Raw genomic sequence first — 26,055 nt, forward strand, 5'->3', positions numbered from 1 at the left:
TATCTCAACATTCTGGAGATGATGCCAAGTTTAAATTAGTAGTTCTTCAGTCCTTGTTAAGGTAGACTCTGAAACTGACCTCTGATTTGAACTGCTTGTGAGTCACCTGAAGCGAAATGGGTATGTGCAGTCAGCTGAAGAAAGAAATGCTTACTTACCTGTTCTGTAAGTGTTTTTGCAATATATTACACATGTCTATTTGATGACCAACACTCCCATCTTGCAGTGTGTTCAGTAAGAAGGAACTGAAGTGGGTTCTGAGGTGGCACCTCCCTTTATGCCATCATACAGGAGCATGAGGAAGTTGAGAGTATATGCTCCTCCCTGATGGGAACTGCTAAGCAGGGGGGGAAAAACTGACTGTGCTTGGCATACGCAAATTTGGAATAGATAAGTTTAATACATCTTGAAAGACAACATTTACAGAACAGGTTAGTAGCTTGTTTTTTTTGCCAGTTAATCACATCAGATTGTGAAGAAACAAGAATGTAATTACAGTTCTAGTAAAGGCTGAAAGAACATATGCGGACCTGGACTTAAAGTAGCACTTTCAGTTATGGGGATCTTCGCTTTTATGTTCTAAGTAGACTGTCAAACTTACTTTTGGTATTTTGGAGTCAGCTTAATGTTAGCAGCGGTGACAATTCTTTAACTTTAAGGGTAGGGATGTTACACTGTAACCAGTACAGGCTGGACAGCCCCTCTGCTCACCACAGGCAGGGGTTGCTCCAGTCCCACAGAGCTACTAGGAGTAGGAACTGCTTGGGCCCAACTAGAGCGCTCATGCCCGTAGTGTGCCTGGAAATCCCACGGATGGGGACTGCTCCAGCCCAGCCAGAGTACCTTTGCCCAGCAGCATTCCTGGGGATATTGCAGTTTTTTAGAATGGCTAGTACTGTCTGTGCACCAGCACTGTCTGTGAAATCAGAAGGAAGTTAGCAACTCAAAAGACTAAATCAGATTTGCTACCCACTGCTGGTAGGATCTCCTGATGAGAGATTCATCTTAGTGTTCTGAAGCTCCCAGAAAGCAAAACAGTGTTTAATTTACCTTATTTTATAAATCTCCAAGGTCTCCAAAGTGTTGTAAGCTGGTCTATGCTACAGTTTTGTTGACGTACGAGGCCTTCTGTTGACAAAACTAGGGAGCGTCCGTACGACAAATGTGTTCTGTCTAGAATCTGTCAACAGAACGTAGCAGTTTTCCCAGCAGAGTTCTGTTTTGACTGTATGAGACATAATGCCTCTGTTGACAGCATCTGTCGACAAAGAAAATAGTGTAGATGCTTTGGGTGGCCCTCTGTTGACAGAGAGGGCTTCCAGTTCACCAGGCAGTCCTGTTTGCAGAGCTTCCAGTTGGCTGTTCTGTAGACAGAGGGCTGAGCAATCTAGCCACTCTCTGTCAACAGAGGGCATTGACGGGGAAGCCTGTATTAGGTGTGGACGTGTTCTGTAGACAGAAGTTTTGTTGTGAAATATCTGTTGACAGAACTCTGTAGTGTAGACACAGCTGTAGTGTTTTGTAATAAAAGTTTATAGTTTCAGTTGTTTGCTGTCCTGTAGGTTTCCCGTATCATTTTAGTGTAACAGTTAACTAGGCTATTTTTTAAAAAGAAAATCTGATATTTCCAGTCATTTGTTATGTAGTTTAGATTAGCTACTTTGTTTAAATGTACAGTTTTTAAAAATTACTGTCTGTGTGCAGAGCATGTAGAAGTACTAGTGTTACAACGTTTCTTTTTTAAGTTTTTTTTAAACAAAATGTAGACTTATTTTTGGATGCTGAATCCTAGTAAGTGCTTTGTTTTTGGCAGTTATTTAGCTAAATATAGTACATAGACAAATTTGTAACTGATTGTATTATGAAATAATTAGTACAAAGTAGCGACAAACAAAGCATAGCATTTAGGAATTTGGCATTGTTGTGTTTTTGAGAAGTGTAACCTTTAAATCTACATAAACTTCTCTGCCTTTTACTTCTGCTGTGTTCGTAGATTCCAGAAGGGCTTCGTGTATGGACTTCCTGCCTTGGAGGTAGCAGAATATTCAGCAGAAGGTAAAGAGGAGTGCTGCCTTCTGGTGTCATTGTATGTTTGCTGGCATTGTCTGGTGATCTACTAGAGAAGGAACCATATAGTACCAAGTGTAGTAGTCTTGAAAAATGTAATTCGGACAATGACATCCTGGTAATCTAAACTTTTTTGTATAAAATTATTTCGTGCGTTCGCAGTTCCAGATGGGATAACGAAGCACTGTATAAATGCTCCTTCTCTGAAAACTGAAGCAGTTAGAACTTCTTATTTGCAAGTTCAAAATCTAGAAAAAGTGCTAAGTCCTGTACTTTTTGAAGAATGTCAGTTTTGCTTACTGAGAGATATTTCCTGCTTGCGGTAACGCCTGTTCAGTTGTATAGGGAAGGCTGCCACTTGTTCCAGGACTGAGGTGAATAGTTTGGATGTGGCCCATCATCTTTCTCATCTGTGCTGAATGTGGACTTAGTTATATCTTGATGGTTTCGACATTTCATCTCTATCTGCACCTCAGTTGTGTTCCATACCCTTAGTTCTGTTCAAGGTTTCTTACTCCCTGAAATAAGTGAGTAAATTTTTGGCTAGAGCTTTAGTCCTCTGACTTCTTTTCTGGGAAGGTTGCCTTCAACTAATTAGGGTCTTAGTTGTTTGCTTCCAGGAATGATGGAAGTAGATGATCCAGAGCTGTAACTACTGTACATGAAAAGAACAGATTATTCACTTTCTGTATTGAAAGAAAAAATATCTGCGTCATTAGATGTAGCTCTCAGTGCTAAGTGATGAAACATGTTGGTACCTTTGGGAAAAATAATTCTAGGCTGCAGCCCTTTAAAGCAGCTCTTTGTTCAAAAATTGGTTATTAGGATTTCCTGATGAGAGATTCATCTTAGTGTTCTGAAGCTCCCAGAAAACAAAAGTGTTTAATTTATCTTATTTTATAAATCTCTAAGGTCTCCAAAGTGTTATAAATTCTGTTGCCCTCTCTTTGCTTTGTCTCCATTGTTAGACTGAAAGCAAATTGTGTGGACTTTTTTCTAGGTCATGAATATATAAAGTGATTAAGATCTCTCCTAAAATGGGTACTGCCCTAGGCATATGCGTTATATACTGGTTGTGTCTGATTTGCTTCAGTATTTTGTTGAACCATGGAAAATAAGTTTCTGGCATGTCTTCCATCTTTCTGTCTAACTTTTAAAGGCTATTACACCTGATAGGAATGTGTTAATAAAAACTTAAGTATGTTCTTCCTAGGTAGCATATTCCATTAGTTAAAGTTCCCACTATCACCTCCGCAGGTATGCCTGTTCACACGAGTCTTGGAACTGGAATGGTGCCAGTGAAGGGGAATTTAAGGGCAGAAATCTGTGAGGCGTTGCACTGATAGGGTACTCCCTGTGTGCTCTGGATCCTAGAGCTCTTCACAGCTGGGGTCTTTCCACGCCACCTTACAGGAGAAAATTGAGAGCCATGTCAATACATGTGACTTCATGGATTCGTCTGCCACTCACTCCACACTAACAACTGTTGAGCCATACTGCTGGGCTCTGCCACTCTTCACATGGGGAAGATTCTTCCCTTCCCAAGCCTTCAAGGAACTAATTTACATAGAGTCCAGCTAGTCCGCCTGTGTTTTGGTATCAGCATTTGCACCTACATGCTTTGTCTGGTCTTGTTTAAAATGTTTCCAGCAATGGAGTCATCTGCCACTTCACAGAAGTGGTTATTTAATAGTCTGAGCTGAGATTTTCAATATGTTAGCTTTGACAGACTGAATTTTATTTCCATTTCATCTCTGGTTATACCTCTCTGACTTAGGTAATTGTTTCTATTTTCATATGGTTAGTAGATGGAATCAATTGTCTTTAGGCATTTAACAAAGTTATAAACTTCTCATCACTTCATCCCACCACATCTAGTATGAAAAAGATGTTTAAGCCCCACATACACTCCCACGCACACTTTCATTCCTGCTAGCAGTAGTGGGAACTCTGGTCTCATGACCTCAGTTTTTAAAAATATTTTGTCATCTTCCTTCTGAACTCTTTATTTATTTGAAAAGATTTTATCCCTTTCCCTTCCTTTTTTTGCTACTTTTCTGATTTTCATAGGGTCTTAGAACACTTGAAGTGGCAGGGACCTTGAGAGGTTATTGAGTCCAGTTCCCTGCCCTCTTGGCAGGACCAAGCACTATCTAGACCATCCGCTGCTGTTAAAAAATCTCCAGTGATTGAGATTCCACAGCTTCCCCAGGTAATTTATTCCAATGTTTAACCACTCTGACAGTTAGGAATTTTTTCCTAATGTTGCACTTAACATCATTTTGAGACGTTTCAATTCTTCTTCTGCACTTGATAGTTTATACTTTGTATATGAATACATAGTATCTTTAATCTATGGATGCATACATTTAACATCTCTTGAAGGGTTATGATGATTGCTTATGTGTTAATGCCTGCCTTGTCTTACTGCTTAAATTCATATCTGGAAACATTTTTGAAGTTTGCAGAATTAGGGCTAGGTATGTCATTACTATGGATTTACTGGATTGCAGTAAGAAAGCAGAGTGCAACTATATCAAAGCATGGCCCATGTAGCTAAACTTCCTCCTTAATTGGTTGGCAATAACAAATAAGGAACTTCTGAGATAAGTAGGTAAAGGAAAGACTTGTCTTCTTCAGACATTCCATTTTGAGACAAGAATAGGAAATCTGGTGGTATTCGGTTGGCCCTGTGACTGTGAAAGTATTTTGCATTGGGAGATAGCCATCAATTAGCTGTAGAAACAGTTGGGGAAAACCTTTTTTTAAACAATGTCTGCAATACTGGGGTGTTTGTGACTTAATGTTTGCAACTGACCAGTGGGGCATACATTGTTACAAGTCAATATCCAGGGACTTGCCTAGACAGGCATTTCCCCTGTGATCACTATTTTCATGATGTTTCATTGAAGGAGACTCTCTGTGTTTTCTGCCAAAACCTAAGAACCCATTGGTAGTCACGGTTATTGTGGGATGTATGTATAGAAAATATTTGGTTTCCAAGATGTTGGAAGTGAAACTGGTCAGTTGGGGCAAGATGTTCTCAGAGCCAACTAAATCCAAAGTGAGAAAAATTGACACTGTTGTACCCAGCCTACCTACATTTTCATAGGCTACGCAAGCTGTGAACTGGAGCCTTCACAAAGCCCAACAGAGCCCCAGAAAAAAAAAAAGACCTTGGCTAGGCAGACCATGAGGACACACTGAAGTTAATGAAACATCTTGGTTATTGAAGAGAGACAAAAGTTCTGGAACCATGGAGAAAGAAGAGCATAAGGTAGTATCCATTACAGAGGTGGTGCTCTGACAGTGTCATGAAAAATGCATTCCAGTGCTGTACAGATGGATCATTGGGTAAGAGAAAGCTTATTAGTTACATAAGGAACTTGGTTAATAGGTGTAAGCTCTGGATGGTGTTATGTTTTTCCCACAATATTTACAGGTGCTTCTGTTTGAATCTTTTAACTTAAGCTTTGTCAAACAAATTGCTACATAGGTGACTTCAATGGAGCGTGCTGAACTGAAGTGAAGTTGATGAACTGGAGGTGCTGCTTCCACACAGGCTGTAAAACTTAATGCATACAGATGCCCAGAAGTTGAGGCCCTTGAGTGTAATGAAAAGGGATGAATTGATAGGAGGTCCCTGTTTCCTGTGCCCTGCACAAAACTCAAGAGGCTAGTTATCTCACTAGATTTAGCCCAGGTTGTTCACTGCACCCTATGGACTCACTGAGGGAGACTGAAGGCTGGGGTGTGAATATTGTCAGCGTTAAGATGCAAAGAGTTGGACTTGTGGAGGCCTGAACGAAATGTTTGTGTTGCCAGCAGCTGATAGTCTTGGATGAGTAGGCTTAAAGAAACCTCCTTTTTGCTGTAAGTTGGCAGTAGTAATTCACCTTGATCAAGGATGACCCCAAAAGTGTAAGCATCAATAAGAGCTGACTGGCTGATATACTTCTTGGGTAAGACTTAGTTCAGTTTGGGGAAAAATACAAGCCTTTATTTGCCTTTTGATACTCAGGCTTGAAATCTAGGAGTCTCATTGGATCAAGGCTGCCCTTGTGTGTCCAAAAAGTAGCTGAACACAAGAACTTTTATAGTTCTGGGAAAAGATTACATCCTCTTTCCCAACTGGGTGCCCATCTCATCTCCATTATTGGTGCTCCTTATTTCCATATAGGGCTATTGCCATGTGTGCTGTATTGGACTATGCTTGAAAGACACTTTGAAATGTTAGCCAGTGTTGAATATGGCTACTTGCTTAACAGTGTTTCACGTGTAACATATTATACATGTGCTTGAAAGATTGAACTGGATTGCCAGAATCTTGGCTTTGATCTATTCAAAAAATAAAAAGGACATTCTAATTTATGTTCTGAATATATTTGTGATAACTTTTCTTCTTATGCTTCACACGTGTAGGTGAGATAAGCTTGTGACGCTGAGGCAAACAATCGGTAGGTTTAAATGTCAAACTGGTCTTATTGCAGGACTCTGGACTCTAGCTTCCTACTGTAGGAGTCCTGGGACGCCCAGCCCTTGGCCTAGGGCAGGCGGCAACCAAAACAGGGTTATAACACCGGCCCAGCCCTCAGTTCGGGGCGGGACAGCAGTTCACCGTTGCAATACAATACAGGCCCAGCCCTCAGTCTAGGGCGGGGCAGCAGTTCACAATAGTAATACAGTACAGGCCCAGCCCTCAGTCTAGGGCAGGGCAGCAGTTCCCAATTGCAACACAGTACAGGCCCAGCCCTCAGTTCAGAGCGGGGCAGCAGCACAAGGGTTTGAGCACAGGCCCAGCCCTCAGTTTGGGGCAGGGCAACCGCACAAGGGTGTAAGCACAGGCCCAGCCCTCAGTTTGGGGTGGGGCAACCGCACAAGGGTTTAAGCACAGGCCCAGCGTGGGCTGGCCCTGTCAAGGAGAGGGTAGGGGGTCGCAGGCCCTCCCACTCCACTGCGACCTGGCCCGGGGCCCTGCGGGTCACTCACACACGACCACGGTGTTGGGGATCCAGGCTGCAACACACTGCCATGGGTTCGGGAGCGTCGTTCCCCATGCCACTTCCTTCCTCTACTTCCACCGAGGGAAGGTCCCAGTCCATCTGGTCAGGGGGTCCCGCGGGGTCGGTCTCCTCCAAATCATCCACCTTCGGGGGCTCCGGCCAGTTGCTCATGTCGACGTCATTGGGGTAGTCTGGCGGCGGTAGCATGGTGGGCCCGAGGCGGTCCTGGGCCTGGTCGCTGCATCGGTCCGCCGGGACGCTGGGGCAGGCTGCTCCTGGGGCCTCGGAGTCGTTCACCCTTGCCGGTCTGGCCGCGTCCGGGGCTTCCTCCCAGGTGGAGGGTCTCTGCCGGCGTGAGGGTCCTGGCAGGTCTGGGAAGTCCGGGTAGTCCCCCTGGGGCATCTGGATCCGTGCCTGTTCGGGGCCGCTGGGGGGCTTGCTCCTCTGGCCCGGCCAGGCGGTGACAGGCCCTCTGCCCTTGGCGCCGGGGAGCTCGTGCAGGCGCCTCCTCCCTGCCTGGAGGCCCAGGCTCTAATGGGTCCCGAGCCCTGCCCTTGGCCCTTCTAGCCCTGGGCCCCGCCCTCTGAGGGGCAGGCCACTGGTGTTCTGGCTCCGGGCCCACCCACCAGGGCCTCTGTGCAGCCTCCTCTGCCTCTGAGTCAGCAGGAGGCCATACTGACTCACTACACTACCCATCAAGTCTAACACACAAAACCATTGTTTCACTGTTTGATTTTGTTTAGGAGTGAGTTGGAGAGCTTTTAAATTGTAGTGATAGGTTTACAGGTTTTTTTTATTGTACACACTACTGGAGTGGGATAGGTACGCAACCTAGCCTTTTGTATAACATGCAGTCACTTACGTATCCTCTGGTTCTTCTTTGAGTGTCCCCGTGGGTGCTCCACAATAGGTGATGGGCTTGCCCGGCGCCGCAGATTGGATCTTCCAAGCAGTTTCTGCCGGACCGCGCATGCGCCGGCGCGCGCCGCTCCCTTGCGCGCTCCTGGCCACGTGCGCGATCCGGTCCCCGCCAGTTCCTCTTAACCGCCGTCGGCTGCAGACCGAATCCGACTAGGCTAAGGCCAAATAGCGTATTCAACGACTTTATCTGTTTTTCTTTCAAAGTTTTTTCAGATACTTAGGCTACTATGAGTTAGCCGGTTGTTATTTTGCAAAAAAAAAAAAAAAAAGAACAAACAACAACAAACAAACTACGAGCGGGACAGCTTCAGCCAGTCCCAGTAACAAGCGCCGGAGGCCAGGAGCTACGGCCATCAGCCCTCCTGCTGAGGCAGGCCATCGGATGGGGAAAACAGCACAAAGAAGGTGCTAAGTACCCACTTAATAAAACTCAAAGACTCACCAACAATGTCCTCTTCAGGCTTTAAAAAATGTGAGTCCTGCCGAGAGGCGATGCCAGTGTCCGATGGGCACAGCCTATGCATAAGGGGCCTCGGGGAGTCCCATGTGGCACAAAAATGCGCCTTCTGTGCAAAATTAACGACCAGAGCACGGAGAGACAGGGAGATGCGCATTAAAATGCTGCTTCTTGATAAGGCCCTCCAGCCAGACGTGCCGGAGCGGCTGCAGCAGGAGGGACCCTCCGGGGCCCTTAAAAGGAAAGCTGCCTCCCTCACTCCATCAGCGCAGAAACGGAGGAAAGTCTCTCCAGCCCGATCCCTGCCGGCAGCAACAGTGAGCGGGACGGGAGGAGCACGCAGCCCCCAGCCGCAGCAACAGCTGATCGGCGGCGGCACGGAGAGCCACGTGCAAACGGCTCAGCCTCCGATGATCAGCCAGCCGCCCCGCACCACAGGCAGGGCGGCGGCTAAACAAGCGCCGGCACCGGCGGCACCGCAGGCAGCGGCACCGACCCCGGCGGAACCGGCGGTGCAGAGCGTGCAGGCACGTAGCCTGCAGGCGCAGAAGGACACGGCACGTGCGGCACCGCCTTCGAGCGTGCCTAGCACGGTGCCGACGGGGACGGGATCCCCCGTGCGTCAGGGGGCGGAGTCACCTCCTCCAGGGAGGGGGAAGGCTGCACACAAGAGGAGGCATTGCAGCCCCTCTCCGGACAGGGCTGTGGAGCTGCTTTCTCACAGCCCTCCGCTTACGTTGCAGACTCCAACCAGAAGGCAGAGGTCCCCCCTAGCCTACCCGGAGCCCCCTTCTCCATTTTTGCAACCAGCCTCACCCTGGATGGCACCACCTTCACCCTTCCTGGGGTTTGAACCACTGGACTATTATGCGAAGTCGCTCTCTCCAGTGTCTCGACGATCTCCCTCCCCCAGACGCAGAGGGTACACACCAAGGGAGTGGTCTAGGTCACCCTCCCAAGAACAGTGCCTATACTGCCATGGTCGCCCCTACCACGCGGGGCATACACACCATCGGCAATCTACTAGGGAAAGATCCCCACAAACTATCTCGTACCCCCGAGGGCAATCGCGACCGGGGACAGAGACTCAAGCATCTCAAGGGGGACTGGTCATGGAACCCCGAGATTTTCCCTCGCAAACCTCTAGCGAGAGGGTGTACCATCACCAGCAGGAACCGGAAGGGTCCAGAGAGATGTACCCCAGCGGTTCCTCACTCTCTTCCCCGGATGAGGCTACGGCCGATCTCAAACAGTTTCAGGAGCTGTTTAAGAGGGTGGCCTTCACGCAAGGCATCCAGACAGCAGAGGTGCAAGATAAACACCATAAGCTCCTCAAAAATTTGAGACCTCCGGCCTCTTCCAGAGTAGCAATACCGCTTGATGAAGCGATCTTAGAGTCCGCCACTACGATATGGCAGACCCCTGCAACTATTCCGCCTGTCCAAAAGAGAGCGGATAAGAAATACTTCGTGCCGGCGAAGGGCATGGAGTTCCTGTTTAGCCACCCACAGCCAAACTCCGTGGTGGTGGAGTCCTCGCAACAAAGATCAAAAACATCTCAATTTAAAACAGGGGGAACGGACAAAGATGCCAAGAAGCTAGAGCTGTTCGGCAGAAAGGTCTACTCCTCCTCCACTTTAACGTTGCGAATGGCAAATTACGCAGCGCACTTAGCGAACCATAATTTTGACAACTATTCCAGGTTAACTTCCCTCATGGACTCGCTTCCAGAGGACAAAAAGCCGGTCCTCAAGGCCATAGTGCAAGAAGGCTACGCGGCTGCGAGGATGGGAGTTCAGATTGCTTTGGACGTTGCGGACACGGCAGCACGTTCCACAGCAACCGCAGTGGTGATGCGAAGGGAGTCCTGGCTCCAGACCTCGGGTATACCGAGGGATCTGCAGGCGAAGATAGTTGACCTTCCCTTTGACTCGCAGAAGCTGTTTGCTGAATCAACTGACTCGGTCCTTCATTCCAGTAAAGATTCAAGAGCCACACTCAGGACCCTGGGGATTTACACCCCCCCATACACAAAGAAAAGGTACTACCCTCAACAAAGGCGGTACCAGTACCAGCAACAGCGCCCCCAGTATCACAGGGGTTACGAGCAAGGGCGACATCAACAGCACCAGCAGTACAGAACTCCCAGGCGACGCTCACAACAGAGCCGGGCGTCCTCGGGGCGGGGCCAAAGGCCACAAGTTTGACATACAGATCCAGGGCTGCGCCATCACAACCATCGCACACGGTCATCCGAAGCAGCTATTTCACCATCGCCTCTGACCATTCTACGACCAGTGGCAAAGGATCACCACAGACAAATGGGTGCTGGAGATCATAGCCACGGGGTACGCCATCCCCTTCCAGTCGCTCCCACCGTCACGACCTCCACCCAAGCCCCACCTCCAGGAGGCCTCCCACGTAGCGAGGCTCAGGCAGGAGGTGGACCATCTCATGCTCATAGGGGCGGTGGAAAGAGTGCCGGAGCAACTGCATGGGAAAGGGTTCTACTCCAGGTATTTCCTCACGGAGAAAAAGACAGGAGGCTGGAGGCCCATCTTAGACCTTCGCGGCCTCAACAGGTACCTGCGCAAGCAACGTTTTCGGATGACCACGATCGCCTCCATCCTTACAGCTCTGGACGATGGAGACTGGTTCGCAGCCCTCGATTTACAAGACGTGTACTTCCACATAACCATCCATCCGGCTCACCGGCGATTCCTCCGGTTCATGGTGGGCAACGAACACTTCCAATACAAGGTCCTACCGTTTGGCCTCTCCTCGGCCCCCAGAGTCTTCACCAAGACCTTGGCAGTGGTGTCAGCCTACCTGCACAGACAGGGGGTATTCATTTTCCCGTATCTGGACGACTGCCTACTCAAAGGGGCCTCGAAAGGAGAGGTTCTGCGCATGATACGCGTCACAGCAAACACGTTCTCCTCACTTGGCCTGGTTATCAGTCTGGCAAAATCACAAATAGACCCCACACAGGACATAGAGTTCATAGGGGCTCGCATAAACTCAGTTGCAGCGAGAGTATACCTACCAGAGGCTCGCTTTCGAGCCATCGGTTCCCTCGTGCAAGTCATCACCTTCAGCCCTACGGTGCCGGTCTTGACGTGCCTGCAGCTGCTGGGCCACATGGCAGCGGCGACGTTTGTAGTGCAGTACGCCAGGTTACACTTGCGCAGCATGCAGCACTGGCTGGCGAGTGTATACAAACCGGCAGTACACACCGTTCACAAGGTGGTGTCGCCCACAGCCGGGGTGCGCAAATCCCTGCAATGGTGGGTAAACCCCAGGAACTTGCTAACAGGGGTACCCTTCCACCAGCCGCAAATATCGGTTTTTCTCACTACAGATGCCTCCCTCATAGGGTGGGGAGCGCACATGGGCGAAGAGGTGACTCAAGGACTGTGGTCACCCACGGAACAGTCACTACACATCAACGTACTGGAGCTCAGAGCAGTGTTCAACGCCTGCAAACACTTTCGAGACCACATACAAGGCAAAGTTGTCGGGATCAGTACAGACAATACCTCCACCATGTTTTATATAAACAGGCAAGGAGGAGCTCGATCCCGTGCCTTATGCGCGGAAGCAATCCGCTTATGGAACTGGTGCATCGCCCACGATATAATTTTGAAAGCCTCATACTTGCCGGGTGCACACAACGTGAAGGCAGACCAGCTGAGCAGGCGTTTTGCGTTCACACACGAGTGGCAGATCCGTCCCGATCTGCTATGGTTGATTTTCCACGCATGGGGTTTTCCCCAAATAGATCTGTTTGCCACTCAGCACAACAAGCAGTGCTCACGATTCTGCTCCAGGGCAGGACTGGGATGGGGGTCCCTGGGGGACGCGTTCGCGATCCCGTGGGGGGGCCCCCTGCTTTATGCGTTTCCTCCCACAGTGCTGATCCACAAAGTTTTGCAAAAAGCCAGGAGGGAAAAGGCCCGGATGATCCTGATAGTCCCAACGTGGGATCGCCAACAATGGTTCCCCCTACTCCTGCGCATGTCGGACCGTCCACCGATGCCTCTTCTGGTGGCGCCGGATCTGCTCACCCAAGCCCAGGGGTCCGTAGTGCATCCGCACCCCCACAGCCTGCGACTGCAAGTGTGGTTAATCCATGGCTCAGCTCCCTAGAGAGCACATGCACAGTGGCAGTACAACATGTCCTAGAAAGTAGCAGGAGGACTTCCACTAGGAAGACCTACAAACAAAAATGGACTCGCTTCACGGCTTGGTGTTCTACCAAACAGCTGGCCCCCCTTTCGGTGCCTATACCTACAATTCTAGAGTATTTACTGGACCTCAAGAGAGGAGGACTCTCGCTATCCTCGTTAAAGGTCCACCTTGCCGCCATCTCGGCGTTCAGACATGAGGAGGAAGGGCACATGGTGTTCGCCCACCCTATGGTTACCAGGTTCCTCAAAGGGTTGATAAACCTCTACCCCCCTCGGAAACCGATTCCACCTTCGTGGAACTTGGACCTAGTGCTTACCACACTGATGGGACCACCGTTCGAGCCCTTGGCCACGGTTCCCCTCCGCCTCCTTACAATTAAGACGACCTTTCTTCTCGCAATTACGTCAGCTCGTAGGGTGAGCGAGCTCGCGGCAGTCATGGCAACGCCACCCTGCACTGTTTTTTCCGAGGAGGCGGTAACCATACGGTTGCATCCAGCCTTTGTCCCCAAAGTTTCTTCCGAGTTTCACATCAACGAACCTATTGTTCTACCCTCGTTTTATCCAAAACCTCATAACTCCAACGAAGAGGCGCGCCTACACCTCCTGGACGTGAGGAGGGCGCTAGCCTTCTACGTAGACAGGACCAAGTCCTTCCGGCAAACGGATAGACTCCTAGTCTCCCTCGCTCCCAAATCGAAAGGAGAGGGTCTCTCCTCGCAGAGAATCTCAAAGCACATTGTATCCTGCATAAAAATGTGCTACGAGCTCAGAAAGACTCCTTTATCGGCCACTCCCAGGGCTCATTCCACCAGGGCGGTGGCGGCATCAACAGCCTTTTTCAAGGGCGTTGCGTTAAAAGACATTTGCAGAGTGGCGACCTGGTCATCCTACGACACCTTCGCCAAACATTACGCCCTTCACAGGGTATTCCAAGAGGATACCCGTCTCTCTGCAGCGGTCCTCTCGGGGACAAGCTGCACATAATCCGATTACCCACCTCCTATCTTGGGTTACTGCTGGGTAGTCACCTATTGTGGAGCACCCACGGGGACACTCGAAGAAGAAAGAGAAGTTACTCACCGTAGTAACGGTGGTTCTTCGAGATGTGTCCCCGTGGGTGCTCCACTACCCGCCCATCCTCCCCGCTTCGGATCTCTGTTAGTGTTTTGCAGGGGCACCCGAGGCGGTTGGTCGAGGAACTGGCGGGGACCGGATCGCGCACGTGGCCAGGAGCGCGCAAGGGAGCGGCGCGCGCCGGCGCATGCGCGGTCCGGCAGAAACTGCTTGGAAGATCCGATCTGCGGCGCCGGGAAAGCCCGTCACCTATTGTGGAGCACCCACGGGGACACATCTCGAAGAACCACCGTTACTACGGTGAGTAACTTCTCTTTAAGAGGTTCTCAAGCTTGGGGACGATGTGGAATGTAGTGGTAGGGGGAAGAGGAGACACCTTTCTGCCTTCAGAGCTGAAGGACTGGAGGGCATTGGCCAAGTGCCCAGCTCTGAAGTCAGCACACTGCCAGCAGCAGCAGAGAAATAAGCATGGCATGGTATTGCCACCCCTGCTTCTCTGCTGAGCTTGGAATTGGTGCTATCTTTAGAGCTGGGTGCCTGGCTAGCAACTGCTGATCTCTTGTCTGACTTCTGAGCTGGGTGACTGCATGTACTTGTGTCATTGGGGAGCAGGCGTAAACTGCTACAGACAGAAAGAGAGGACGTGTGTTTAAGTAAGTTTGAGAACCACTGTTCTGGCTGGTCAACAGCAACTATTAGAGCTTGCATTGGGAGAACAACCCTCCAGAACAAACAGATAAATGATCTTGTTTTATAGGCTGAACTATATTTAATAATATCCAAATTAAGCCTGCTTGAACTCAAACTGAAGCCGTTTTCTGTATTATTCAAAATGTTTCAGATATATAGTGAAGTAGAAGTGGGAGATTAAAGGAACGGACTAATTGTCAAGTCTTCCTGATTTCTGTTACAGATGCCAGGGACTTGGGGAGGTCTCTTCTAGGACTTTATCAACTTTCTCTAATATGCCTTTTAATTTAATTTAATATGCTTGGGGTATTGTAAGGCATAGTTCTAAAATTCTCTGAGTGGGATAAAAGTTGAAGGCATGTGTTCTTCTGAGATGCACAGTTTGACAATAGACTTGTTTTTGGACTTGTATGAGGAAAACACAAAATGAAAATGACACCAAGAAATAACCTTGAAGATTTATGCAACTAGATTATGCTTAGTGATGGAGAGAAACTGCAAGTTTTAGAGCTCACCTCATACACTATATCTAGTGTGGCATTTGACAACAGAAAGAGTCTCTTAACAATTGGTTTCTAGGACTGAAGGATTTTTTTTGTGTGTGTCTGGATACTCTCCATGGCAGCTTGCGAAGTCTGGAGCCAGGAAAGTTTTTCAAGGCAGGATACACATCTCAGGTAGTTCAGCTTGTTATATTGCTTTTCTTTTTGTTATAAAATAACAATGTTGATAACACTCCTGGAACCAGAAGCAATGGTCTCTTAATCCTCATAGTCTTGAATATGAGACTTTTAAAACTTCATAAATGTAAATCCCTAGTAGGCTGCAACAGCAGACACTTTAAAACAATGCTTCATTTTTAGACGATCATTAATGGAGTTATTGTGCTCTATTCATCTAAGCATGGGTGGGCAGGGAACTGGATGTTGGAGGAGACTAACCCTGAGTCCTTCCCCAACCTTTCTGCTTTCCCTCTCCTCAAGGACTCCAGAGCACCCCTAGTGTAGACCCTGGCCTCAGCACTGGGTGTCCGGGTAGCCAGGCCACAGCGCTTCCTGTCACAGTGCTCTGGGAGTCGTCATTGCAGTCACTCCCACCTCCCGTTAGCAGAGCAGCCAGCTGCAGAATGCTGGTCAACAGAGTCCTCAGCATCCCCTTCCCCAGAGCTCTGCTAGTACGGCTACACTATCCCAGACCAGGTGTACCAGATGGCATTATCTGAGCGCCAGGTGAGCACCACAGTCCCAACAAAGCCTCCCCTGATTCCTTGTGGGAGGCAGACCAGCAAGCCCCAGCCAGCTTGGGCCAGGGCAGAGAACTGGGAACCCCAGGAAGTGGCATGTGGCTGGGTTCATGCTAGGCTGACAGGAGGGACACAACCCTCCTACAATACCTGCCACCCATGCAACTAAAGGACAAAATTGTGTTTTAGGGAAGACAACTCTTACCTGATTTATTGTTAAAACAAAAAGCAGTGAAATAGCACTTTCATGACTAGCAAAATAGTTTTAGGTGAGCTTTCGTGGGACAGACCCACTTAGGTGAGCTTTCGTGGGACAGACCCACTTAAGTCTGTCCCACGAAAGCTCACCTAATAAACTATCTTGCTAGTCATTAAAGTGCTACTTGACTGCTTTTTGTTTTGATAGTGTATAAACTAGCATGGCTACCTCTCTGATTTACTGTTGTTAGTTAACAGTCTCTGTATGAATATTTTGTCAACGTTCAGTTTCCTGAAAAATTGCAGAGCTACAGAATAAGGGCCTCTTGCATGTCTTCAGATTTGTGCAGTGGTCTTGATTCTCACTTTCAACAAAAACTTCACTCATATGCTCCGTCTGATATAGATTTTGTCACACTGTTGTGGGTATTCAGACTAAAGGGATACTACTAATATATTTCACTATTAAGCTTAGTACATAGGTTACTAGAACTTCCTTCACTATATGCTATATTGTAGCACTACCTGTTCAAATATTTTTTTCTTAAAACTAGAAGTTGAGGTCATGAAGGATTAGGGTGGATAAAAATGATTTAAAAAAAACCAAATTAGATTTAATTGGATTTTTGTTTTTAAAAAATAATAAAATACTGAATTTCTCATTTAAAAATACGTTGCAAATAAATCTTATGACTGCATGTTACATGTGCACTTAGTCTCGTAAAAATGAACTAATGGCTTTAGTCTGTCCAGCCTTAGCTAATAGAAAGTTCTGGGCTTAGAATTTTGGCGCGTGTGGGGAGTGGGGATGGAGGGCGGGAAGGGGGCTAGGCCAGGCCAGGCTCTGCTCTGTGTGGGGTGGGGCTGGCACTGTGTGTGGGAGGGGAACGTGATAACAGCAAATATAAATGATATATAGTAGGGTCTCAACATTCGCGAGCCTAAGGTTCACGAATTCAGTTATTCACGAGCAGCCATGAGGGGCCACTTCCCTGGGGCTTTGGGGCATGGAGCGCCGGCAGCCTCTACTTCCCGGTACTCTGGGGCAGAGAATGTCAGTAGCTGCCACTTCCCAGGGCCCTGGGCAGGGACCACTGGCAGCTGCGGCTTCACCTGCGGCTCCAGGCAGGAGCTATTCGTGAAATTCAACATTCATGTGGGTTCTCAACAAGAACCCTCATGAATGTTGAGACCCTAATGTATATGACAATACTAAAGGTTTTAAGGTTAGAAGTAGACTTAGGTGTTCCCTAGATCTTCCTGAGAGACTCTTGAACATGCCTTGTGTTTGTATGTATGTATTTTGATGTTCTGCCAAGCTCTGGAAAATGTACCCTGGAGTTTTTTATATAGACATCTTTGGAAATGTTCTTGGTTTCATGAGACATAAATATTTGTGGAATGACAGATTTTTCTTATTAATATTTTCAGATTTTAGTTCTCATTGTGACGGTGGTTAAAGATGGTTTGATTTCTTTTGATCTTTCTGTTATAATTCATGTTATGAGAAGTTAATGTTTGCGTCTTTAGTTTAAGAAGACAAAAGTCAGTATAACATATTTGCATTTATCAGTTTAAGTGGATATAAATGAGATTTATAAAATATTCCTCTTTTTGTTTTTTGTGAACAGAAAAGATGAAAAGGAGTATGCACTGAAGCAAATTGAAGGTACAGGGATATCGATGTCAGCCTGTAGAGAGATTGCAGTAAGTAGATATAAACAAAAGAAAATATCTTATCTTTTGCCATGCAGTGGATAATGTATGTCTTGGTTTGTGAGCAACACAGCCAAGTGCTTAAAATATACACTTTTAAGAATGCAAATTTAAAGGTTTATTCTGGTATACACTTTTACTAAAATTAATATTTTTAAAATATATTAAACTACTAGTAAATGTCAGAGCTGTTCAAAGGATCGAATATGTATTTTTTTGCATGATTTTGTTTTGGCTACTTTGTTTGCCAGGGTTAAAAGCTAAAAGTATTTTAAAATTTTTTGTTAAATTTAAAAAATATTTATGTTCCAAAGGAGACTCTAGTTGCCATTATAAAAATGTCATTAATGTACTCTGTGTCAGGAAAACGGCAATTTATTCTGGTATGATGACTGAAAATGTGCTGTAGTCTTGTTATTCTCTGTGGTCTCCTAAGTATGGAAAGCTGCCTTATAGCTACTTTTCCATTTTGTTTTGATATTTACAATGAAAGGAAACCTCTGCTACAGATGTTGAAGAATTAAAGCATAATACAAGAATTACATAATTTCGAATACAAATTCTGCCCATAGATGTGTCTGAGCAACCCTTAGTGATGTCAGTAAGATTCCTGTTGATAATAGGAATTGTCTGTGTCTGAAGGCAGAATTTGGCTGTGAGGTGTTTTTTGAAGCTGAAAATAACTGTGTTAGGCTTAAAATACTTGTTTAAGGTAATTAAATTGGTATGCAGTGCCTACTGCATCATTTTAAAAGAGATGCATTTGCTTGGTCTAATTTCATTATTGACCGTGTTTCAGTGCTTAGAAATATATGATTTATGCCTCCAGCTTTTTGTGCTCTGGTATACGCACACAAAAATAGACTGCTAGACACTCACAGTAATATGTGACAATAGAAGATCATAGTGGTCAGGAATTGGAGAGACCACTGACTTCTTTTTTCGCATAATATATATGTAATTTTGTATAATCCAAGGAGGCTTAACAGCTACAAGCACTCTCATTTTAGTGCCTGTCACTATTAAATTACGGTAGTTTACTGTGGAGAGTGTAGGTTGTTGCTGTGCTATCCATTACAGTTAAGAACCTACCCTATGACTTTCCTGCTGAAATTTCTGCCTTTGAGGTAATAACTCTTTTCCAGTATCAGTGTTAGTGTTTTGTTAGTATATAGTAAGGCTTCTGGCAGCAGTGAGGCTTTAATCATCTCTGCATTTCTTCTACTCCTTCAGTTTAAAATAGTATTAATACTTTTTGCAGGAGGAGCTTCAGTTCTTACAAGTGTAACCTTTCCTTTCCTGTGATACATAGGACCATGCTGTTGCCTAATAACTTCTCTTATGCTGACGTGGAATATGTTAGTATCATAGTCTTGTTTTTTCTTTGTTTGAACTGTGCTAACTTGGTTCATGACCTCAAGACAACCTAGAAAAAGGACACAACTATTACATACATAGTTTTTACTTTTGTAGTAAATAAGTGTGGCTTTTGCTTTTTTATTTCTTATGATTCACCAGAAGACTTATTCATCCACAGAACCACTCATTATTTCCATAGTAAAACTCTTGTGGCTGAGATGGCATGGCAAACTGCTGGCTTCTGTAAAAACTGAGGTTGGCAAACACTGAGAAACCTTAGGGAGGATGATGGCTGAAATCGTTGAACAGAAAACCTTACTCTTTATTTTATCCAATAAGATAGATTAAGGGGGCACTGTGGGATCACACTTCATAACTTCTAAGGGTCAAGCTCACTGCACATATTATGGGCTCCTTGTGTTCATGCCTTCCATCCCAGAAGCTTCTTATGTGACACTCTCTTTCAATCCCCTCTAATCCAGGTATTTTGAGGTGTTCTGTGTGGCCCTGATTCATTCCTTTCACTACAGCAGAGTGGGGGATTCTCCCCACCAGGACCTGTCTTACCTCTTCGTTTCCTATCCTTCACACAAAAGGGTTGCCCACTCTCCCTGCCATTCTAAGGTTTTGCTTCCCAGTCTGCCATTTTTGCTCTACCATATGAGGGGCTCTGTGTTTCTCTTTCTGCATCTGGATGCCTAATTCTTTCTTCGTCCCTCATTGGATGGGAGATGCCTTCTCTTTGTCCAACTGGACCAGACTGTGACACGGCAGTATGCGAAGAAGGGAATAGAAGTAGTTTTCTTCTCCCTCTCCATTTGACTGCCAATGCAGACTGTGCATCCACCCCATAGCTCCAAGTAGAGAGAATAGTGAGTTGTCATCAGTGGGTGACAGTAGCTGAGTATGTCTTGTTTTCCCTTTTGCAGTTATGTGATTGTCCTCCAAAACAATAGATGTCTGATAACTGATGTCCAGAGTATTCTATGAAATTTGGAAAAGCTTAGACAGAGTATTCACAAGCTGCTGTGTGACACAAGGAGAGATTCCTGCAAGCTGAATGTGAGGCCTCACAAACATGACCAGAATGTGCCGTAAAAGTCGCAGAGCTGGGTTTGCTTATCCAGACCTATGACATCCTATAGAAAAGAGAATGGATTGGTAGAGATAAGTCTATGTGTATATCTATACTCGAGGGTTTAGTTGACACAATCCAGGGAGCGTCCAGATTCCCAAGCGCATTCTGTTGATGGAATGCGGCACTCTTGTTGACAGCAATATCCTGCTCCCCATGAGGAAAAATGCCACTGTTGACGGAGATCTTTCAACAAAACGCAGGTCTGGACATTCCGAGGGGGCCTTCTGTCGACAGAAGGCCTCTAGGATGCTGCGCAGGTGCTCTGAGGGCCACCCTGTCCTCAACAAGCAGCGCTGTATGGTGCCTGTCCTCCAGTAATTCTTAAATTTGGAGGGAGCCGGGGAAACCCTATGGCATGAAGCTGAGAGTGTGAAAACTGCAGGGCTACAGGTTTCAGTCCCCTACCCCAACTGAGCCACACCGTAGTTGAAAGCCTCACAAATGGCTGAGCAGTGGGCACCCTATGACCTCACTGGGCCCTCGAAGCCAGATGGAGGGGTTCCAGGAGCCACCCTGGGGCTCAGTGAGATGAGCCCCTTTCAGGACTGGGGCTGAGGTACTGGACCTGTGGTGGGGAGGAGGAGATCATGCAAGACCCCAAAGCAAAGCACCACAACACCTGCATCTACGCCTGGGTGGTCACCGTCCTGTGGAAATGCTGTCCCCCCGCCCCCAACCATGGAGCAGGTCTGGGCAAAGGCAAAGCAGCTTCACCAGGGCTATGTCAGGGCTCGGAAGCCACGTGACACTCCAGGGCAGGACCCCGCACCTACCCCAATTTACCATGAGCTGCATGACACCCTGCGGGGGAGGGCACATCTCTGCCACACTGCAGCATGGACACTGCACTTGAGACCTCCCCAGTGCAGCCAGAGCACCATCGGCAGGAGGAGGTAGCCTCCAAGCCCCGCCAGAGCCAGACATGGTGTCAGGACAGCAGCAGCCTGGCCATCACCCTGCAACTGGTCACCCACCAGCCAAACCATTTCCTGGACTTTGTTGGTGCTGCACAAGGGTCTTTCTGGTAAGTATCCTGTGCATCTCACACCCCAGGGTGTGGGAGGCGGATGGAGACAGGGATGCTACGAGCATTGCCCAGCCAGCATGAGCAGGATGTCATGCTGTGGTCCAGGCATGTAGAAGCATGTATAAGGCACTGTGTGCCACTTGGGCCCAGAGACAGCCCCCAGGCATGGATGCCAGCCTACTACCAGCCTCATTGGAGGCCAGACAAGCCTGAGGCCCTGAGGGAGGGAGAGCCCTGGTAGCACCTGCTAGGACTGGAAGTGGGATGGCCACAAGGGCGCTAGCCTGACCCCCAGCACACTGAGCAGTGTGGCACGCGGGCATGCTTGCAGGTGAGAGCTAGCACCCATTCCTGCGGGCAGCTCTGTGAGCCACAGGTTTGTGTGGGGGCTCCAGGGAGGGCCAGGCTGTTCCCAGCTCACCCACCACCCATGAGGGGACCCCTCTGTGGCCGAACATTCCCCTTGGCTGCTAGCCTGTCAAGTGGGGTAGGGGGGGGCTACTGTGGTCAGCCTGGGCCTGGAGGCACCGTGGAGCTCCCCTGTGGTAAGGGCCATTGGGCAGGACACAACATGGCTTTGCTCCCAGGACATTCCTATCCCCTGGCCCAGGGGGTGTTAGTTGCTGCTCATGGTGGGGAGCAGGGCCCAATGGGCTGTGTTATATGAACGACTCACTGTCTTTCCTCTGTATCTTCCTTACAGCTGGCCCTAAAGCATGCGAGGGCTGGGCCAGCCCCAGGGCAGGCCAGCAGCTGGATGGGCGTGCCCAGGAGGACTTCCACCTGGACCACAATGCTGTCCTATGGAGAATGACCTAGATCATGGAGTGGTGGCTCTGGGATGACACAGAGTTGCAGGCCTGAAACCAACTTATGCTGGCCCTGACCCCTGCCCTGCCTCCTGCTGGCCATCCCTCTGGGCCTGCTGTGCCTGCTGCAGTGCTTGATGGCCTTGCCTGTTCCCCAAACCCCCGCTCCGTTGGCCACCCAGACCCTGCCACAGCCTCACTGCTGCTTTACCTCCCCCTGCTCCTGGTCATGATGGTGGCCCGAACCTGCAATGGGAGGGGATCCCAAGGCTGATGCTGCTCAGGGTCCTGCTCACCTTTAGGTTCGCAGTCCCCACACCCCCTCCATATTTGAGGCTCCTCTGCACTCCCTGTCCCAAGACCCCAATCCAAGTTCTGATCCCCCTCGCCCCCTGTCCCAAGCCCCCCACACTCCACATAGTTCAAAGATTTTTTTTTCACTTTGCTTCATTGTAAATTGTTTGTAATTACACCGGTTCTTTTCAACACATTTTTCTTTCATTAAGTGAAATTGTTAGTTGTTCACCACACCCGCATCCCTCTTCACTGGGCAGGGGTCAGGGTGTTGGAGGAGTGAAGGAGGGGGTTGTGGTGGGGATGGGGTGGGACTGTGGACTCAAGGCCCCTGTTTGGGGGGTTCCTGGGAGGGTTATTGGGGGCCATAGGAGAAGCTCTCCCTCCGGGTCTCATAGATCCACACTCCATCCCAATGCGCCTGGTGGATCAGAGCCATGTCCCGCTATTCATACTCACAACTGGCATCTGCCCCCCATCCTGGGAGGAAGGCATACCCCTTCCTCTCCACTAGGTTGTGCAGGGCACAACATGCCACTGCAACTTGGGGGACATGGTGGTCCCCCACATCCAGGTGGGTAAGTAGGCCCCTAAAGTATGCCAGAGCCTGAAATCAGCCCTGCATCCCAGTAAATGGAAAAAGCACTGCTTCCTGCCACTGAAGGAGCACAGACCCACCCACTGCAGCCACTTTGGGCCAAGCTGTCACCTGGGCCCCTAATCTAGTCCTCCTGCCTCCCCCCAGCACCAGATCTAGCTTCTGGTCCCCTGAGCTCTGGGCTGACCCTGGTGCCGGGCCGAGCCTCAGCCTCCCCAAGTACGAGCTCCTCCTGCCTTGAGGCTCTGTACTCCCCTGCCCCTGACCTTGCCAAATTGCCAGCCACAGCAGCACCTGGCCAGACCGCTTCAGTTTGCCAGCTCTCTGTGTCAGTCCTTGCTCTCCTGTCCCAAGGAGGAGGAACACAAGGGATAGCAGGGATCCCTGGGGGATGGGCATGTAGGAAGTGGTAGGGTTCTCCATGAAAGGGGTAGGCAATGCCGTCCAGTTGTCTGATTGCAGGTCAGCAGCAAAGCTTTCCATGGCCTATTATATCACCATCCATACTGTCATTATTTAGTTGCTTGTCTTTATGTGTTACATTTAGATAGGACTTTTTACATTTGATTGTTCCTCCTACCTGTACTTATCTGCTACTTTCCTGTCTTAACTCTGCTATAGAGTTTCCCCTGCAACACATTCATCCTAAGGGATGTCTATGTCAGAACCATGTACTGTCCTTCTTCAATCATCTTTCTCCCTGGATTTAGTTTAAAGTAGGCTTTACTGTCCTTTTCATTTTATGTATCTGCACTCTGGTTCCATTTTGGTTTATACAGAGCTCCTAATATGGAGGCGTTCTTATTTGGTGTTTGTTATTCAGACTGTTGTGGATGTGGAACTACTCTCTGGTAGTATACAAGGATTTTGCTAGAGCTCAATTTACTTCAGAGCCAGCCTTTTCTGATAATTGTTCATTTGTTTTCCTGGAAAGTCCCAGCCACATTATTAGAATTGAGCCAGATCTGGCAACTTCGTAACCTAATGTACCATGCACCTTTATCAGCTGTGATTGCTCTGACTTACATTATTGTCCCCTTGATTGTGCTCTAGGGGACATCACAGAAGAGTGGTGGGAATAGCTCCCTTTGCAGGCCTGCTCCATTGCCCCCTCTGATGAAGGGATCCACTCCCTGTGCAACACCATAGTGGAGCAAGAGCCAGGGGAGTTTCTACTGGGTATTTTAGCTGAAGCAACTGCCTGCTAGTGCAGACATCCACCGCACAGTGCCTGGCCCATAATCGATAGGCATTGGGTATTGCTTTTAGTAGGTAGTGTCACCCTTGGTTGTTTCAGAAGGGAGAAAAGTCTCCCAATGGCTGCATAGAGCTGCTTCAACTTAGTGATAATGACACACAAACAGGTGTGTGTGTGTGAGATTTGTCTCTGTCTGTGAGCCTACAGCCATGCTACTGCAGAAGATCGACTTGCTCAGGGCTGATCTTCTGTGGTTTTGTTTCATACATGTGTAAAATGGCTCTTTCCGGGGTCAAAGTCAACCCTGCAATGCCTCACAAGCAGAGATGATTAAGGAAGGTGGATGGGAGAAACAGTACTGTCAACCTTCTTCGTACACACAGGCATAGCCGTCTACCTCTAAGTTGATTTTAGCTATGCAATTGACGTAGCCTATGTGTGAGAGATTTTTCTGTATGTGTGTGTATGTGCAGAGGTGCAGAGTAGGCAAGGAAGCTGATATAATACAAAATACCACTTGAATCAACTCACATACCTTTTGCTATTTTAATGTCTTTCCCTAATTAATTGCAATCCATTGTTCAAGGCTCTTACATAGCCAAGGCATCACTTCTTTTCTCATGTCACCCTCTCTGCTATTCTTAAACCACTAGCAGAAGAAACTGTCAGGGAGTTGCTGAAACCTTAGTGATAAAACTAACTTTAAATGTTTTACAGGTGCTGTTGTGTTGCACCCTCTGGTGCCTGGTGGGAAAGGGTTAGAAGGGGATTGGGGAGCTGCAGAAAGTACCTGTAAAATTTAAATGTGGATTTTTGTTGGTGGGGCTGTAAGAGTCAGCGTAGGATCTTGGGGGTATTGATGTGCAGGGCAGGAGGTGGCAGAAGGAGCTCAGGTCGGGGCTGGGGGTGTGAGGAGGGGCTGAAGTATGCATGGGTGCGGAGAGTTCAGGGGAGCTAGGGTGCTATTTAGGGAAGGTGAGGGGCTCAAGCTCCCCATCCCCAAGATTTGTACTGGGAGGCTGTTTGCTGTTCTTTTGTCACTTCCAGGGAACAAGAGGGGAGCTCACAGCCTGGGTCGCTCACTCTTCTGCCCTGTCCCTTCCCCAGCAAGGAGGGGGAGGAAAGCACACAGCCTGTGTGCTTTGCTGACTCCCTGAGGGGAGGGGGAACAGTGAGCAGTGTCCCTGTACAAATCTTGGGGAGTGGAGGGAGGTTTTCAGGCCTCTGCCCTCCCATAATGGCACCAGGGCAGGGGTGGAGGCTGGGATTGGGGGAGCATATCCTCTGCAGTCCAAGCTCTGTGCAGGAGAGCACTCCCAGCTGCCCCTTTTGTTTGTTTGTTTGCTGCTTAGCAGGAAGCCCTGGGAGGGAGTCCAGCGGGAGCGTTCTATGGCTCCTCCTGCAGCCAAGTGCCCCAGCCAGCTGGGCAGGGCCTGTGAGCGGTGAGGAGAAAAACCTCTCCTGGGAGCTGGGAGCTGCTGTCCCCCCCAGCCGGTGGAACAGGAGTGGCAGTGGCACAGGCAGCAGTGACAGTGCCAATGCTTTCTGCTGCTGTCAGGCAGAGCCTGTGGGCTGGATCTGGCCCCAGCTTGCCTGATATGGCCCACAGGCTTAGGGCTCCTCACCTCCTGCTGTGGGCCGGATACTGGGGAAGGGAACCTTGAGCCTCAGGCAGCTGGATCCAGACAAGCTGCAGTCCCTATCCAGACTGTGATGTGGGGGTTCCACACCCCTGGCTTGAAACACCTAACCTATAATCTTCCAAGTTTTAACCTTGTGGGTTACTAGGGAGGGTGTGGGACCATCACTGGATGAGGGAGGTAACCTGGTGACAGGTAAAGTGGGAAAGGCTGAAGTACTCGATGCTTTTTTTGCCTCAGCCTTCACAAACAAGGTCAGCTCCCAGACTACGGCATTAGGCAATGCATTATGGGATGGAGGTGGGCAGCCCTCAGTAGGTAAAGAACAGATTAAGAGCTATGTAGAAAAGCTAGATGCACACAAATCCATGGGTCCAGATTTAATACATCCAAGGGTCCTGAGGGAATTGGCAGATGTTGTTGCAGAGCC

At 48.4% G+C, this 26,055-nt stretch overlaps 1 protein-coding gene across 6 annotated transcripts in view; it reads left to right on the forward strand.

The window, feature by feature from the left end:
* The window catches only part of CDK19 (cyclin dependent kinase 19), a 192,494-nt gene that overhangs the window by 20,890 nt on the left and 145,549 nt on the right, over positions 1-26,055 (forward strand). For 5 of the 6 annotated variants that reach the window (XR_012645069.1, XR_012645070.1, XR_012645071.1 and 2 more), the window contains exons 2-3: positions 1,994-2,055; positions 17,478-17,553. Coding sequence is in view for 3 of the 6 variants with exons in the window: in XM_074990744.1 (XP_074846845.1) it covers positions 1,994-2,055; positions 17,478-17,553 (138 nt within the window). In the remaining 3 variants the exon portion in view is untranslated. The remainder of the gene's footprint in view (positions 1-1,993; positions 2,056-17,477; positions 17,554-26,055) is intronic. The other variant, XM_074990745.1, reaches the window with a different exon arrangement.

This window comes from Carettochelys insculpta, chromosome 3 (assembly GCF_033958435.1).
Source record: "Carettochelys insculpta isolate YL-2023 chromosome 3, ASM3395843v1, whole genome shotgun sequence".
Lineage (NCBI taxonomy): Eukaryota > Metazoa > Chordata > Testudines > Carettochelyidae > Carettochelys > Carettochelys insculpta.